This window comes from Capsella rubella, unplaced genomic scaffold (genome assembly GCF_000375325.1).
Source record: "Capsella rubella cultivar Monte Gargano unplaced genomic scaffold, Caprub1_0 scaffold_3, whole genome shotgun sequence".
NCBI classification, from domain to species: domain Eukaryota; kingdom Viridiplantae; phylum Streptophyta; class Magnoliopsida; order Brassicales; family Brassicaceae; genus Capsella; species Capsella rubella.
Window position 1 is genome coordinate 3,870,912 of NW_006238921.1, and position 17,459 is coordinate 3,888,370.

Sequence of the window (17,459 nt, forward strand, 5' to 3'; positions counted from 1 at the left end):
AAAAAGGGTTGCTAACGAAACAGAGTTTGCTCACATCATTCACTTATAGTAAAAAAAAAAGACTATTAAAAACGAAACAAAGATCAATGGCAGAAGATCAAGGGGCGGCTACGGCGATGGAAACAACAGCGGTGGAGAAGCAGCCAGAGGCTGAAGCTGCACCTAGTGTGCCTAAGACGAAGAGGATGATGGTTGCGATCGATGAGAGCGACTCGAGCTTCTACGCTCTCCAATGGGTCATTGATCATTTCTCTAACCTCTTAATGACTACTGAGGCGGCTGAGGGGGACGGTGGAATGCTCACGGTGGTTCATGTCCAGTCACCTTTCCATCACTTTGCTGCCTTTCCGGCTGGACCGGGCGGCGCCACAGGTCCTCGTCCTTTTGATCTCACTCTTCTTATATAATTCTGATTAATATACTTAATACAATCATATTATATATAACGGATTATATAATATGGTTTAACGATTAATGATTACAGTATTAGATAAATTATAGTGCATATTAGAGGGGAAAATGATTTGTATCCTCGAAACAGAACGGTCTAGTCAGTCATGAACTCATCATTGACACGAAAAGGAAAAACAAATATGATTGTTAGTAAGAATAAGAATGTTATTTTGTGGATATAGCAGCAGTGTACGCATCTTCGACAATGATAGAGTCAGTGAAAAAAGCACAACAAGAGACCTCTGCTGCACTTCTCTCTCGTGCTCTCCAAATGTGCCGAGCCAAACAGGTCCGAATTAAAAGGAATATATATGATTCGAAAACACATATTTCACCCAAATACTAATTAACTAAATGAATGGATGTGTAGATACGAACTGAAACTCTAGTGCTCGAAGGGGAAGCCAAAGAGATGATTTGCGAGGCGGTGGAGCAGATGCACGTTGATCTTCTTGTTGTGGGTAGTCGTGGCCTTGGCAAGATCAAAAGGTATTGTATTACATATTTACATTTTTACTAATATCATTTTGAATTAACCGAACTGATCAAAACGTATTGACCGCTTTTCAATTTGTTTGCTTTGTGCGTTTCGGAAGAGCGTTTATTGGGAGCGTTAGCGATTACTGCGCTCATCACGCCAATTGTCCCATCCTTATTGTCAAGCCACCCAAGGAGCTAATGACTAAGTAACATGCAACTACCTATACGAGTTTTTGCTATTAATATGTTTTTCAAATAAAGTGTGTGTACTCGTTGTAATATACCAATCCAAAAAAAAAACCAATCCAAAAAAAAAAAAATAGAGTGTCGTGGTACGAAATTAAAGTGTACTATGTCAATGAAAATATGAATCGAATAATGAAGCGAAGACTTGTTAGCCTGTTACTGCTCTGCTATTGTTGTTGAATATTTACAATGATTTGTTAATCGAAGAACTTTCGACTGACATACAAATCATATAAAGAAGTTTTGCCAATACGAAACAAAAAGCCTTCTAGGCTTCGGGTGGTCAGTATGATAAGTTAAAACACTTGGGAAATAGTCTGATGCGAAATAGCTTGAAGCATCAAAATTATTTCGCATCAAAATTTATCTATTCAAAGTAGTTCAGACGAAATAAACTTCATAACACAAACGAGCAAAACATCTGAGACACATATTTCAATCTAAACGAAAATAAAACATTGAACTCATTGATAAGATTGTAACCATCAGGGCAAAAGCAAAATCCTTAACGATTGGCCTTGGCAACTCTTTCAATCTCATCCTTCTTCTTGATGGCATAGCTGCAAGACACAACAGTTATATCATTAGAGATTGTTTTGCTTAAAATATATGTTAAAATCATGTAGTCATTTGGAGTGTATTTTACCTATTGGAAGAGCCCTTGGCTGCGTTGATCAATTCATCAGCAAGGCACTCAGCAATGGTCTTGATGTTTCTGAAAGCAGCTTCACGAGCACCGGTGGTAATCAAGAAGATAGCTTGGTTAACACGTCTTAGAGGAGAGATATCAACAGCTTGTCTTCTAACAACACCAGCAGATCCAATTCTGGTAGCATCTTCACGTGGACCACTGGATCAAACATCAAACGTTAATAAGAAAGAAAAGAAAACATTCCTAGCTGCAATGATATTCTAGGATAAACATGCTGGCAGATTAGCAAATCACAAGCTTGGTAGTACCTGTTGACAATGGCGTCAATGATGACCTGAATTGGGTTCAAGTCAGACAAGAGGTGGATAATCTCCATGGCGTGCTTGACAATCCTAACTGCCATCAATTTCTTTCCATTGTTCCTTCCGTGCATCATGAGAGAGTTAGTGAGCCTTTCAACAATGGGGCATTGAGCCTTCCTGAATCTCTTCACAGAGTATCTTCCAGCGGTGTGGGGGACAAAGGTAGCATGTTTAGCTGCCTGAACTCCAATGTAGTCAACAAGACTGATGTCTGCGACCTAAAAGATGGAGAAAACAAACTGTTACTTACAAACACTAAGAATCATATCTCATGAAATCGAAACAGTGATTACTCTTTAACAGAATAAAAGTGCAAATCACGAAACAGTGAAAGTTAAAGTTCCTGCAGCTATGCTACAGAACTATAAAAATTGAATCTCATTTCTGCATAAAAAAGTGTGAACATACAAACAATTGCAAGATATCAATCTAATAAGAAACGCCTCTAGTATAAGGATAGATTGAAAACTGAAAACAAGACATGGAAAAGGTGTAGCTTTTAATCCAACTTGCTAATAGCATTGAAACATCGGAAATACCCATCACAACCAAAGAGAAGGATGCATTGAAAAGGGCTATAAATGATTTCAACAAATTCTAATTCACTAAACTAAGTTTGCAAATGACTGAATCTGCGAGATGAAACAGTAGCTAGAGAATCAAAGAGAAACAGACAAAGGGTTCCAGGCACACATTTAAGAGAATGAAAGCTGAAGAAATTACCGAAACGTCGTCATAGGTCCATCGGTTGAAGAGCTTGACCTCGTTGGTGAGCTGTTGCTGAATCTCAGCGTCAATTTCTGCGACGGCGGCCATGGCTAAAAGAGAAACAGAGTGATGAGCCAACTCCACAAATACGAATGCAGAGTTATCGACAAAGGGATTTGGAGAAACAAGATCACCTGAAATAGAGTAGCGTCGCGCGAATGAGAGAGACGGCAGAGAAAACTAAAAGCTTTAAGAGGACGAACGAAAACCCTAATATCACTTTGTTTTATATAGATCGGAATTAGGGTTTTGGGCTCTAATAAAAGCTCGCTGTTAAAATGGGCTTCCATTTGTTTTTATCCAGTAAGGAACCGGGTTAACGGATTCAACGGTTTATTTCTGGTTAGCGGGTTTACTCGCGGGCTAACATGATTTCGAATCTTTTTATGGTTTAGGGAATTACTTCTCTAGATGAAGTCATGAAACGTTCGTTAATATGCATATAAACTGAACAATACATTATACTGAAATTGTATTTTTTTTTTCTTTTATGGATTTTGATAAAATTTATCATGGATTAGTAGTAGTACATATTGAATTCATGAACATTAGTAGAATGAATTCTGATTTATTCTTTTACGGTGATCTATACTAATGAAAGCTGGTGTTTGTATTGGTAACAAGAAATATTATTGCAAGATATCAAAATTCAAAAAGACATATCCTTTGGTATGTACATGAACAAACTGATTTTGACTGCCAAGTTACAAAGAAAAGGAAGATATACAAATAAAACTAGAGGAAGGGGAATAACAGATACTCTGCGTAGAAGAGATTCCATATAAACCGATAATATCCTGAGATAGCTTCCTGCAATAACCAAAAGTTTCTACACCCCCATTAGATATACACACTCCACTTATCTTTGGTGATTAGAAGTTTAAGTATGTACAAATGTTTTACCTTAGTGTAGTTAGCTTTTTCTAGTACCCATGTCTACCAAAAATCAACAACAGGGATATTAGAGATTCGATGAAGTGGCATTTGTCAAAATGCAGAAAATAAAGCATATGGTTATGATTTTGTTTGGGCAATATTACAGGCTGACCATTATATGTAAGAGAAGTATGATTGTCTCGGGATGCTTACCTGGAAAATTAAGCCTGAAGCCAAGATCACGTGTGCAGGAATCATCAAGCTACCTCTGAAAATCTGTTGATTGTTATAGTATAAGAGGAATGGTGTTTCAAAGCTGCATACCGAGAAAGTGACAATAATGCATGTGGAAACAGCTTATCAAGCTGATACATGTAGTAAATGGTTTTCAAGCTTTGATTAACCGAAAGAATTGAGGTAAAAACTGGAGGGAGATGTGTTCACCTGAGGCATGTAGAGAGCTAGTGATATGGCGGAAATATAGTTCACTAGCAGAAGTCCAGAACCGAGGAATGCAATGTTTCTCACTCCAAGTTTTGTTGCCAGGGTTGATATTTGGAACCTATTCAAAATTAATCAATAGGAACATGCATGATTAACTAAACACACTTGAACATTCACATAAAGACTATAAATTGAACAGAATAGGTTAATCCAGGACAAACTATTAGTTACGTTTCGAAAAGACACCAGGATTGTAAAATAGAAGAAGCCAAAGACCGGTGAGAACATGTTATGTGTGCAGTTACTTACTTTCGATCTCCTTCGACATCAGGAAGATCTTTTGTAATAGCAATGACCAGCGCAAACAGTGTCACAAAAGATGTGATGAAAGCCACAGGTGCACTGCAAATACCGAATAAGTTGAGTAATTGTTAGCTCCATTGTCAAAGAACAACTTGTCCACCACATATTTTAACTCTATTCATACATGCAAAGTCCTCATTAATTCGACATGTATATTAAATATTGTGCATTTGACTACTAACCTCCACTGAAACGAAAGTCCAAGAGCAGCTCTTGTAGCATGGTAAACACCAAAATTTAAAAGGAATCCTCGCACCTGATAAGTAAACATCGATACAGTGTATATGTTATTAAAACTTTCCAAAACATAAAAAAAAAATATCACATATGGTGATAATTGATTTATTAGATTGAGAAGCAGAAAACATCCTTTACCGTGGCGATAATAAGAAATGCTGCAATTGGGAATCTTTTCATTCTCAATGGTGGAACAGAATAGATGGTTCCCAGAAAAAGGCCAAGAGAGTATAGAGATGTAATGAAAGGACCAAAGTTAAATCCGACGACTAGAAGCCCTGCTATCGCAAAAAATATCACCAACAACCAAGCAGACTGCACTGATAGATCTCCTGCTGCTATTGGCAAGTACGGTTTGTTCACTCTGCAAAACAAATCATTTAAATTCAAACAGTAACAAGTCAGGTTATATACTGACTCAAAAGTAGTGATCGTATGCATGTTAAGTAAAACATTGCACACAAGATGCCCCAAAGGCTGGAACTAAGACAACTATAATTCATGAAAGTTCAATCTTATATCTAGAATCCAAAATAGCGAAAACTTGTAGATGTACATTAATGAAGAGTTTTGAAAATTAGCTAAGAATCATTGCACCAAAAGTTAGGAACATTGATGTAGATTAACTAATAATAGTGACCAATGTACATCAACATCTAATGGTAGCACATACTTGTCGATTCCAATGTCGTAGATCTGATTGATGCCAACTATATAACCATTCCCACATATAAGAGCAAGAAGACCTGAAAGTGCCTTGAGTACAAGACTCCACTTGATCAGATGAGTGTTCTCTATCAAAGCTCTTGTCACCAAGGCACTGCCATTAAAAGTAAAGTCATGATAAATGAAAGCAAAGAATATGAACTCCCTTCATAAATCAATATGCAACAAAATACTAACGTGGATCCTAAAGCTGTTCCGCGGATTGTATGGGGCCTAAGAAATCTCCAGCAAGCATTTTGGAACCGGGAAATTCTATCCAGCATTGGATCAGAACCAGCAGCACCAACCTGAGAACATGCCTGACAGTATCTAATTTTGTGAGTGACTTTGCAAAAAGCACAGGCACTATAAATCAAAACTAATAATATAATTACATCATACTAACATTCACCATTTCCAATCCTAGTGATCCTAAAATATCCAACTTTGTTTGGTTAACTTATTACGGGAGGTAAAGGCACCTTCCGCCACAATTAGATGACGTTTAAAACCACCAATGGGACTTAGAAAAAAAATAAAAGTTAAAGAAGGCAGTTTACTAATTGGAACAAATCGATGGCCTAAAGATTGCGAAAGAATTGAACTTTCTGAGCTGCCCAGTTCCAGAAAAAGTATACAAGATTTGATCTTTAGGAAACTCTTAGTTCACCTTAACCCAATATTGTCTAAAAGTCAGAGCAACGGCAAATACGCTTGTCAAAGAAAGAGAAACCTCGAATGAAACCATACCCGGATCGAGATTTTTCTATAATTTGTTGAAACAAATTTGGACCGCATTCTCGAAGATGATAAGCTCGTGAAGTGAACATCTTTAGAGTGGCTTATAAACCTCCCAGCTAAATGCATCGAAGGGCGATGGTGATTATGAGAAGCTGCTAAGATACGAGGTGCCAGAGACGAGAACCGGACACGCGGTGATTGCGAGATCGAGAGCTCCATTGATGCCACCACTAGCCACACAAAACAACTCTTTACGCTGCTACTTTCATTTGCACGCCGAAGTTTGTTTGACTTGTGTTTGTGTTGTGTCCAATCCTTTTTCCGGTTCGGAAGAATAAAGTACTTGATCGTTTCGGTTTATTTTCTTTCCGGTTTGCTACTAAATTGGTTCTTTTGGGTAAAAGAGATCTCCATTTCGGTTCGAAGCGGTTAATCAGAATTGGGCTTCAGTACTAGGACACAATCATACATAATCAATTGATAAGTATTGCAAAAAAAAAAAAAGCAATCAATCCATTTAACTTATACAAAATTGGATACATTTGATGACTCTAATATTTTTCAGACAGGCAAAACAAACAATCTCGGTTAAAAGAACAGAAAACAAACACTCCATGTTAGCTTTCAAGAGTTGGGTCTGTCTCAACAAAAGATGTTAAGACATATTGGGTACAGTTTCAGCCTGTGCTGTCGAAAAACCTTGAGAGCTCTTTGACAGAGCTTCAGCTTCATCAGAAGCACGAGCTTTTGATTTCATTGTCTCTTCATCCTCCTCCTTGTCCATGACTATTCTCGATGGAGCTTCTGTATCAGTTTCAGTTGATTTCTTTGTCTCGCTATTCTCTTCATCATTCATGGCATTGACTTCAACCTCAAATCCTTTGCTTGATTCATTTGTCCTCGAATCATTTTTTTCTGCACTCTCCTCATCCTCTCTATCTTCATCCATGACCACAACTTCTGGAGCTTTGGTTTCAGTTCTCTCTAACAAATCATCTACAGAGTTGTTGTCTCCTTCTTTGATGAACTCGCCTATTTCTAAAAGCTTTTGAGCTTTTAATTCGCCTTCTTCATTAACATTGTCTGCTATCTCAGCTTCTGAAACTTTCTTTACAGCTTCATCCACCATTGCATCTTCCCTTGCGGTTTGCTCCAAAGACTCGTCTTTTAAGTTCGTCTCCGGTTTTTCTTTGATCTCAGCTTCTTCTAAAGCTTTCGTTATTGTATTTTCAGGTTTATCAGACTCAGAGTTAGTAAAATTCTTTGGTTTGATTTCTAAAGGCCCCAGCTTTGCATCAATTTCCTTGACCAGATTCGTTAGTGATCTAGCATTCCGGGCTTCAGATAACTGAGTCGACAACTGCAACATACCACAAAAGTTTTAAACAAAATTCTCGTTAAGCTCAAGAAATTTAGCTCAGAAATATTGAAATGGAGAAAAATGTATTTTCTGATCTTTTACCTGCTGTATCTGTTCAGCTCGGGGTTTAAGATCATCCGGAGAGGCTTCTTTGTAGATACTCCGGAGAATGTACATCAAATGAGAGCTTACATTATCCAAATGATGTTGTTGGAGCTCACACTGATGTACATCAGAGAGACAACCAACAGCATGAAATGGACAGTTGACAAGTTTCATAGGACATACGGTTATACAATGCCGATCCATTTCGCGTCTCATTATACTTTCTGAGCAGTTTTGCTCACACGGAATGATCTTGAACGGGCAAACAGAATCGTGATTCTCCATCTGATTTGCGCAGAAGACCGCAGTACAACCCTCATTCTCACAGTTCATTGTTCTATACCCACAACTCATGGCGTGCTCGGCGAGTTCTCCTTGGCTTTGGAATTTCATCTCACAATGAGAGCTGCTTTTAAAATCGACGTTTCTAAGCAAAGTCTGAGCGATCTCTTCTCTATGATCGGTCAACCAGAACCCGCTTATCTCCATCTCTTGCGCGAAATCATCAATATTATCTTCTCTCCTCTCGCTAAGCATCCAACCCGAAACCCGGCTGAAAAGATTGCGCTTAGAAGTGGCGAAATCATCGATGAAATCAGAAATGATGTCAAAAGGATCATGAGAAGCTTCGATCTCCGAACCACCTTGAAGAACAATGTGTTCAGCCACGAAGCTTTCGCTTCTGCGATTCATATAATCAATCATCTCTTTTCGAATGTCAGCAGCCACAGAACCTGGACTCCTGAAGATATCTCCGGTAGTGTTATCGACACAAGCAGTGGCTAATCCAGGGAGAAAGACCTGAGCAATCTTGTGAACCACTTCTGTATCGTAAAGATCACAGTGAAAGGAAGGTCCTCCTTCTTTCTGATCCTCGATGCTCTCAAGATCCGTCACAGGAGGATCCATTGCTGTATTTTCAAAATACGTCTGCAGAAAACACACAAACTGAAGAACCAAGCATCCCTAGATCAGATCAAAAATACAAATGCATTGAATGAAACAAGACAGAAAAAAATCCATAAACACCCTTATTCAAAATCTCTACTTTATTCTAAAATTCAGACGAAACAACTCTTAATTCCGATCACAGCAACAATCACGATCCATAATTTTACGGATTTCCAACGAAAGCTTCGAAATTGGGTCAGAGTACAAGCATATTCAACTGTTGTATTGGATTGGATTGGATTGAAAAGACAAGAATGGAAGAAAAAAACATTACCTAGAAAGAATTCGTGTCCTAAACAGACAAGAATAAATCGGAGCAGGGAACTAACAAACGCCTGTAAGGGAAATCTCAGACGGCGAGATCAAGGTGAAGGAAGAAAGAGAGAGAGAGGCACCTCCTCTGGTTTTGGCGCAATAAACGGGTCTTTTATTCTTTTACCACAACTTGGTCGCCTCTTCCATTATAAAAAAAAAAAACTCTCTCCTCTTTTTTAACTGGTTTCTTTGTTTCTTACAATACAACACTTTTTTTTTTGGGTGCGGGTGCAACGAGTGCAATGATTTTACTCAAGTGCATCACATTTTACAATTACCTAAAACCAAACAGCTCAGAGCTACAAAATTTTAAAGGGCAAACTGAAAAATACCTTTTTTTCCTATCTAATTTACCAACTAAATGAAACAAATCTACCCTTTAATTAATTAAATGTCACTTCATCCTTCTATTATTTATTCACAAATATTCAGTACATCAAAGCAGAATTTCTCTAATTTTATAGACTCACAAATACGTTTTATGTTATTTTCGCATATTTTTCCAATTAATGGAAATCCACTTTTCTATTAATATTTTTTTGGCGGAGTATAATTAAACTCCGAAAAATCTTTAATTTTTTTTTGGGTATACCATCCACCTATATACTAAATTACTAATAATGGAATAGATGGTATAATTTTGTTTATCATACAGATTAGGGTATATATATGTAATGATAAATTTTATTAATTTATTTTGTTAAAATGGATTAAGACTGATAGATATTATGGAACAGTGTGTCACTGCAAGATTTTTTGCCCTTTTAATTTCACAAAGACGGAGAGTAAATTAAACCAAGGCACGACGACCCTTGCCGTATCTTTGAATTGATGATGGCCGCTCCGGAGGATGAATCTTCCGCTCAGTCTCAATCATCCTCTGCCACGGCGGCTCCTCCATCCGCTTCTCCTTCCTCCGCCGGGGATCATTACCTTGCTAAGTGCATCCTTCGCCCCAGCGTCGTTCTCCAGGTTGCTCATGGCTACTTCCGCTCCCGTTCCTCCCGCGACATAGTTTTCGGCAAGGTCTGAGTTCATCCTTCTTCGTCTTCCACTGATCTCTACTTTTTGGATTTGGATTCTGATTTGTTTTTGTGAGAAACTCTTTCTGTTAAATCTCTCTCCTCTAGGGATTGGGATTTTGTGGAGTTGATATACGACTCGAGTATCTGCACCTTGTTTCCACTTTCTAGCTGTTTTCTCTGTTGAGGGCATTGTGAAATGTTGTGTGCTTTCTTCTGGGCATGGTAGTTGCATCAGGATGTTTTAAAATGTTTTGCAAATTTTTATTTCAAATGGATGTATAGTTTGCAGAGCACAAATACAGTGATAAAAGCTTTCGTCTGTAGTGCGTGGCAGTTATAATGGTATGTTAAATTTTGTTGCTTTATCAGTAACTAGAATGTTTTTTTTTTTCTCTTACCAGGAGACATGCATAGAATTGGTGATTATTGGTGAAGATGGGGTTGTTGAATCGGTCTGTGAACAGAATGTCTTTGGAACAATTAAGGATTTATGTGTCATACCTCAGAATAATAAACTATATTCAAATCGTTTGCAGGTAAGCATTTTCCATTTAGACTTGGAATAATTTATTTTACTGATCATCTATTTTACTCATGCAAAGATTTTTCAAATGGGTAACGACCGAGCTCTTGTTTTGTTAGTGATAGGAATGCAGATCTCTGTGATTTGTTATGTCAACCATCTGTTATCTTTTGTAGATGGGGAAAGACCTTCTGGCTGTTCTTTCTGATTCTGGAAAGCTCTCTTTTCTCTCATTTAGCAATGAAATGCACAGGTTTCTTTCTCGTGTACTCTTATTTATCCCGTAAGCTTAATGTCACCATACTCATTTCACTGCTCTTTTGTGTAGGTTCTCGCCCATTCAACATGTTCAACTTTCTAGCCTAGGTAACTCAAGAGTTCAACTTGGAAGAATGCTCACAGTAGATTCCAGGTACGGTTTTATAAACCATGATTTTGTTACCTCATTCTTGTGTTGATGACTTAGATATACATTTTCTGTATGTTTTGGCCATTGCCCAAGTACTCACTCTTCGATTTTTTAAGGAAATTGAATTGACGAGTTGCTATTTCTTAGCCACGAGTAATTTTGACTCCTGTAATGCATTTTGCAGTGGTCTCTTTCTTGCTGTCACTGCGTATCATGATCATTTTGCTCTGTTTTCCCTCTCAACATCGTCTATGGGTGATATTATTCACGAGGTATTGATTTCTGCCATCATCTTGTAACCTCAGTAGACAGGATGGTTACAATTAGTTGTGTCATGAGTGATGTTGATGGAGAGACTAAAAATATGTATTTAATGTCTTTAATTTTAGAGGATTTCTTATCCTTCTGAAGATGGAGGGAATGGTAGCTCTGTACAAGCAATATCTGGTACTATTTGGAGCATGTGTTTCATTTCCAAAGATTTTAATGAATCCAAGGAGTATGGTCCTGTTCTTGCCATTGTTATAAATAGGTATGAGTGCTTTCAGTTTGAAAATCTCTGTTTTCAGTTATTGTGCTTGCTTCATGAGACGTCTGTCATCCCAGGGTTACTTACTTAGGTGTTTTTCTATTTGTATAGGAAAGGGTCTCTCATAAATGAGCTGGTTCTATTTAGATGGAATGTCAAAGAGGAATCCATGTGTTTAATATCAGAGTATGTTGAAGCTGGGGCTCTAGCACATAGTATTGTCGAAGTTCCTCACTCCTCTGGATTTGCCTTTCTGTTTAGGATTGGTGATGCGCTCTTAATGGATCTTAGAGATCCCCAAAACCCTTGCTGTCTGTTTAGGACATCCTTAGATCTTGTTCCTGCTTCATTAGTGGAAGAGCATTTTGTTGAAGACTCATGTAGAGTACAAGATGGAGACGATGAGGGCCTTTTTAATGTTGCTGCATGTGCTTTGTTAGAGCTCAGGGATTATGATCCCATGTTCATAGATACTGAAAGCGACATTGGAAAGCTGAGTTCTAAGCATGTCTCTTCATGGACTTGGGAGCCAGAAATTAATCATAATCCGCGGATGATTATTTGCTTGGATGATGGTGAATTTTTCATGTTTGAACTCATATATGAAGATGATGGGGTTAAAGTAAATCTATCAGAGTGTTTATACAAAGGTTTACCATGCAACAAAATTTTATGGGTCGACGGTGGATTCTTGGCTACGTTTGCAGAAATGGCAGATGGAACGGTTTTCAGATTGGGAACTGAAAAGCTACATTGGATGAGTTCCATACAAAATATTGCTCCGATCTTGGATTTTTCAGTTATGGATGACCAAAATGAGAAACGAGACCAAATATTTGCTTGCTGTGGTGTAACCCCTGAAGGCTCCTTGAGAATTATTCGTAGTGGCATTAATGTAGAAAAACTTCTGAAAACCGCGCCTGTTTATCAAGGAATAACTGGTACTTGGACTGTTAAAATGAAGCTTACTGATGTATACCATTCATTTCTTGTTTTGTCATTTGTTGAGGAGACCAGGATTTTATCAGTTGGTTTAAGCTTTAAAGATGTCACTGATTCAGTTGGTTTCCAGTCTGATGTTTGCACCTTGGCATGTGGGATTGTTGCTGATGGGTTGTTGGTTCAGATTCACCAAGATGCAATAAGACTGTGCATGCCCACAACGGATGCTCATTCTGATGGTATTCCCGTCTCTTCACCATTTTTCTCGTCGTGGTTTCCAGAAAATGTCAGTATCAGCTTGGGTGCAGTTGGTCAAAATTTGATAGTTGTCTCTACGTCTAACCCTTGTTTCTTGTCCATTCTTGGGATCAAATCACTATCATCTCAATCCTGTGAAATCTATGAAATTCAACGAGTAACATTGCAGTATGAAGTTTCCTGCATCTCAGTTCCTCAAAAAAATATTGGAAAAAAGAGATCCCGTGCTTCTTCCCTGGATAATAGTTGCAAAGCTGCAATTCCTTCTGGTATGGAGCAAGGCTATACGTTTTTGATTGGCACACATAAGCCTTCTGTTGAGGTCCTCTCCTTCTCAGAAGATGGTGTCGGTGTACGAGTCCTTGCTTCTGGATTGGTATCATTAACAAATACGATGGGAACTGTTATTAGTGGATGCATTCCTCAAGATGTAAGACTCGTGTTAGTTGATCAACTTTATGTCCTTTCTGGGTTGAGAAATGGGATGCTGCTTCGTTTTGAGTGGCCCCCTTTTTCACATACATCCGGGTTGAATTGTCCAGATTATTTTAGTTATTGTAAAGAAGAGATGGACATTGTTGTGGGCAAAAGAGACGATTTACCAATCAACCTTCTGTTAATTGCCACCCGACGCATTGGCATCACACCTGTTTTCTTGGTTCCGTTCAGTGATTCACTTGATTCAGACATCATAGCTCTTAGTGACAGGCCATGGTTGTTACAAACAGCTCGACAAAGCCTTTCTTATACTTCCATCTCATTCCAACCTTCTACTCATGCAACTCCTGTATGTTCGTCTGAATGCCCTCAAGGAGTTCTTTTTGTTTCAGAGAACTGTTTACATCTGGTAAATATTCTATTTTATAAATTTGTATAGATTTTCACGGACCATTGTGTTATGGTTTGGACAAAGAAAATCAAATTTCATCAATCAATGGTTAATAATTTGATATAGTTTACTTGAAAAATAGATATCAACTGTATTTGCTAATTGCTTATATCTATGTTTTCGTAGACTTATACAAGATAGACAGTTGTGGGAATGTGTTGGAGGCTATTATTTAAGGCTATGATCGCCTGATGTGTATGCTTCCTTTGTAGGTTGAGATGGTGCACAGCAAACGGCTTAATGCACAAAAATTTCACCTTGGAGGCACCCCGCGAAAGGTTATCTACCATAGTGAAAGCAAACTATTAATTGTCATGAGAACGGATCTGTATGATACGTGTACGTCTGATATATGCTGTGTGGACCCGCTCAGTGGGTCAGTCTTATCATCTTACAAGCTCAAACCTGGAGAAACTGGAAAGTCAATGGAGCTTGTGCGTGTGGGTAATGAGCATGTCCTTGTGGTTGGGACGAGTTTGTCTTCTGGTCCTGCTATACTACCCAGTGGTGAAGCTGAAAGGTTTGAAATCTGGATCTTAGCGACTTTTTAACTTGACCATGGAGTGAAAGTGGTGACTGATGTAAGAAGAACTTTGTGCTGACCGTGTGTCTGCCTTTGAATGCTTTTTTTTACAGTACAAAAGGACGATTAATCATTCTTTCCTTAGAACACACTCATAATTCGGATAGTGGCTCAATGACAATTTGTTCAAAGGCTGGTTCTTCTTCTCAACGTACATCACCTTTTCGTGATGTTGTGGGATACGCATCAGAACAACTATCAAGCAGTAGTCTCTGTAGCAGTCCAGATGATAACAGCTATGATGGAATCAAGCTTGATGAAGCTGAAACATGGCAGTTAAGATTGGCCTCTTCAACCACTTGGCCGGGTATGGTACTTGCAATCTGTCCATACCTTGATCATTACTTCCTGGCGTCTGCCGGCAATGCTGTAAGCCTTACTTTGATGATCTATAGTTTTGTTGCCAACTATTTAGCATGTTAATCTGCTAACAAAGATTATGGTCTTCAATAGTTCTATGTATGTGGTTTTCCGAACGATAATCCTGAGAGAATGAAGAGGTTTGCGGTGGGAAGGACTCGTTTTATGATAACATCTCTGCGAACATACTTTACTAGAATTGTCGTTGGTGATTGCCGTGACGGTGTTTTATTTTATTCTTATCACGAGGTTTGTTCTGTTGTCACTAATGAACATTACCTTCCAGTGTTTCTTTCTTATATCTCTTCTGATTTGTTTGGGTACTTGATTTTGGCTAAAAATATTTGAGATTCTCTTTTCTTTTTTCATGTTATTGAAGGACTCGAAGAAACTTCTCCAAATATATTGTGATCCGGCGCAGAGGTTAGTTGCTGACTGCTTTCTAATGGATGGCAATTCTGTTGCTGTATCTGATCGCAAAGGGAGTATAGCAATCCTGTCTTGCAAAGATCATTCAGACTTTGGTACGAAAGCACTTAGCCTTTTCTAGTTAGCTCAGATATTGCTCTCTTTTCACTCTTCCATATTTCGAGTTTAGCTTTTATCGAACAATGTTTACTCAGTTAGAAAAGTGTGATCTTGTAGATTTATAGATGCTATCTTTTATTAATGTGTAGCATACATCCTGTCCATTGTGTAGCATACATCCTGTCGAAATAGTACATGCTGTGTCAGCTAAGTGGTGTATCACAGTTGGAGGAGTATCCAATCTTCTTTAAGATTTGCAGAGCATGCAGCTTAGTTCAGAATGAAGTGAACAAAGTTATTAAAATTGATTGCTTGATAGTAGGGCTAAATTTAGTATCTAGTCTCTGCTGATCTTCCTTGTTCTAACGATTCTTTTAGGTGCTTTAAAACAAACCGTGGGATTTGAAAATACTCTTATAGTGGCTAATTTTTATGATTCAGAAGAATTTGCTAACTGAAACTACCTTGTGATGATCCAGAATATTCAAGTCCGGAGTCCAATCTGAATCTAAACTGTGCTTATTTCATGGGAGAGATTGCCATGGCTATCAAAAAGGTAAACCCTAGACTTAAAGCCAGCATCTCACTATAATATTATAAATAAAAAGGCTAATGCTGCTATCTTGATTCCTTTTTGGTGTGCTTAATCAATAAGATATATGTTTTTATGTATGTCAATTCATTTCTGCTTGCCCCCACCTTCTTTACAGGGTTGCAACATTTATAAACTTCCAGCTGATGATGGACTGCAAAGTAATGGTCTTAGTAAAAGTATTAACACAGCTGATGACACTATCATAGCAGGCACGCTCTTGGGAAGTATATTTGTCTTTGCTCCTATTTCAAGGTATGATTTGAATATCTGACTGAAGACATATCTAGTTATGGACCTTATATGGTATTTCGTTTGTACAAGTACGAAGTAATAAGTAGTTTTGAAAATATATTGTCACGTGTTGTACTTAGCTACCCACAAACTTGCACCAGAAACACTGGTTGTTCTGATTTTCCGTGGTAAGTTCAATGACCGATCACCAATTTCTGTAGTGAGGAATATGAGCTCTTAAAAGCTGTCCAAGCAAAGCTCGGGATCCATCCGCTGACTGCTCCTGTTCTCGGTAACGATCATAAGGAGTTCCGAGGTCGAGAGAATCAGGTAAGTGAACCAAAAAAGTTTTAATTATCTAGATTGGGATGATTATCATTTCTAAAAGTTGAGTTCACACTTCAATGTTTGCATTCGGTGGGTCACTAAATGTTTCGTCTGTGGACAGAGTTTGCTAAATTTTTAGCTCTTATCCATTATTGCTAGTATGATAGATAAGTTTTCACTTGTTGCAGTCCCAAGCAACAAAGATATTGGATGGTGACATGCTAGCTCAGTTCTTGGAGCTTACAAATAGACAGCAGGAGTCAGTTTTATCGACACCTCAGCCATCACAAAGCACATCAAAAGCAAGTTCAAAACAACTTTCTTTTCCGCCTCTCATGTTACACCAAGTTGTACAGTTGCTCGAGCGTGTCCATTACGCTTTACACTAGGTCATCCTCTTCCCAGCCCGCTTTCTTACTGAGGCTTGCAATTTAGAGGACGGCAGTTCTATGATTAACGAATTCACTAATTTGATATGGTGCGTAACTGAGGTGATAATCTTTTAAGCTGGAATCTACATATGGAATCTATAAACTAACTATTGAATGCTTACCAACTTATCGACATTATTGTGTATAGGATGCTAAGAGTTGGAAATATCAAATACCCAGTCTGAGGAGCTGCCTTGGGTACTTGAGGGCAACAACGAGTCTAACGAGCAATCCTCTTTCTCTCTCTGCAACATTTTGTAGAGGAGGATACTTCCCCTATGTACAGAAGTTGCTGAGTGAAGTGGGGTTTTACATCCATAGGATTCGGTATCATAGTGTATATAAAGACGAATAACCAAATAATGTGAAATTTAAACAAAGGATACGAAGTTATTAAATCTCCTTAGTTTTTTTTCTTTTGCTCAAAAATTTGGATTACATAAATTGGAGACGACATTTATTTCTCTTGTGCTAAATAATTACCGGAGCATAGCCTTCGCAAAGTCACTTACCTGTCGCCACTGAAGAGAAACATGTGGTCAAACCTCTGGAAATTAAAAGTAACACAAAAGATTAAACATTTCCTATGGAATGCTTTGGCAGTATCAGACCGACTGCAGTATAGCGGAATCCAGATCGATCTAATGTGTAAAATATGTGGCACAGAACCTGAGTTCCATTTGCCATGTACTCTTCTTCACCTGCCGCATGGCAAGTTACATATTCTTTTTCCAGGAACAGGGTTTTCTAGTAATTCTGTTTTTTTAAAAC

At 38.2% G+C, this 17,459-nt stretch overlaps 5 protein-coding genes across 9 annotated transcripts; 2 read left to right on the forward strand and 3 right to left on the reverse strand.

The window, feature by feature from the left end:
• The first annotated feature begins 47 nt into the window (after positions 1-47).
• Positions 48-1,338, forward strand: LOC17891656 (universal stress protein YxiE). 3 transcript variants are annotated; one of them, XM_023785728.1, is made up of 4 exons: positions 48-372; positions 636-742; positions 824-942; positions 1,050-1,338. In XM_023785728.1, the coding sequence occupies exons 1-4, from the start codon at positions 87-89 to the stop codon at positions 1,141-1,143; spliced, it is 606 nt and encodes a 201-aa protein (XP_023641496.1). In that variant the 5' UTR covers positions 48-86; the 3' UTR covers positions 1,144-1,338. The 3 variants fall into 3 exon arrangements, with proteins under 3 accessions (XP_023641496.1, XP_006296619.2, XP_006296620.2); XM_006296557.2 differs by having other exon boundaries at positions 642-742; XM_006296558.2 differs by having other exon boundaries at positions 49-372; positions 639-742.
• A 133-nt stretch (positions 1,339-1,471) lies between these two features.
• On the reverse strand, positions 1,472-3,191 carry LOC17892284 (40S ribosomal protein S5-2). Its single transcript, XM_006298495.2, has 5 exons — positions 3,096-3,191; positions 2,917-3,011; positions 2,140-2,411; positions 1,826-2,029; positions 1,472-1,739 (listed from the first exon to the last, which is right to left on the reverse strand). The coding sequence occupies exons 2-5, from the start codon at positions 3,007-3,009 to the stop codon at positions 1,685-1,687; spliced, it is 624 nt and encodes a 207-aa protein (XP_006298557.1). The 5' UTR covers positions 3,010-3,011; positions 3,096-3,191; the 3' UTR covers positions 1,472-1,684.
• Positions 3,192-3,568: 377 nt separating this feature from the next.
• Positions 3,569-6,626, reverse strand: LOC17893368 (homogentisate solanesyltransferase, chloroplastic). Its single transcript, XM_006297706.2, has 10 exons — positions 6,337-6,626; positions 5,785-5,906; positions 5,555-5,701; positions 5,020-5,245; positions 4,827-4,900; positions 4,591-4,683; positions 4,282-4,399; positions 4,051-4,113; positions 3,865-3,897; positions 3,569-3,771 (listed from the first exon to the last, which is right to left on the reverse strand). Exons 1-10 carry the CDS (start codon positions 6,544-6,546, stop codon positions 3,697-3,699), a joined length of 1,161 nt encoding a protein of 386 aa, XP_006297768.2. The 5' UTR covers positions 6,547-6,626; the 3' UTR covers positions 3,569-3,696.
• A 195-nt stretch (positions 6,627-6,821) lies between these two features.
• Positions 6,822-9,255, reverse strand: LOC17893309. Its single transcript, XM_006297323.2, has 3 exons — positions 9,018-9,255; positions 7,790-8,740; positions 6,822-7,687 (listed from the first exon to the last, which is right to left on the reverse strand). Exons 2-3 carry the CDS (start codon positions 8,699-8,701, stop codon positions 6,983-6,985), a joined length of 1,617 nt encoding a protein of 538 aa, XP_006297385.1. The 5' UTR covers positions 8,702-8,740; positions 9,018-9,255; the 3' UTR covers positions 6,822-6,982.
• Positions 9,256-9,792: 537 nt separating this feature from the next.
• LOC17893058 (pre-mRNA-splicing factor prp12) lies at positions 9,793-17,150 on the forward strand. Of its 3 annotated transcripts, none has more exons than XM_023785698.1 (16): positions 9,793-10,084; positions 10,485-10,619; positions 10,783-10,859; positions 10,935-11,018; positions 11,200-11,287; positions 11,405-11,547; positions 11,656-13,591; positions 13,846-14,153; positions 14,270-14,585; positions 14,670-14,825; positions 14,956-15,100; positions 15,584-15,660; positions 15,815-15,951; positions 16,152-16,260; positions 16,446-16,748; positions 16,837-17,150. In XM_023785698.1, the coding sequence occupies exons 1-15, from the start codon at positions 9,890-9,892 to the stop codon at positions 16,644-16,646; spliced, it is 4,107 nt and encodes a 1,368-aa protein (XP_023641466.1). In that variant the 5' UTR covers positions 9,793-9,889; the 3' UTR covers positions 16,647-16,748; positions 16,837-17,150. The 3 variants fall into 3 exon arrangements, with proteins under 3 accessions (XP_023641466.1, XP_023641465.1, XP_023641467.1); XM_023785697.1 differs by having other exon boundaries at positions 16,446-16,735; XM_023785699.1 differs by lacking the exons at positions 9,793-10,084; positions 10,485-10,619; positions 10,783-10,859 and having other exon boundaries at positions 11,407-11,547; positions 16,446-16,735.
• Positions 17,151-17,459: the final 309 nt, after the last annotated feature.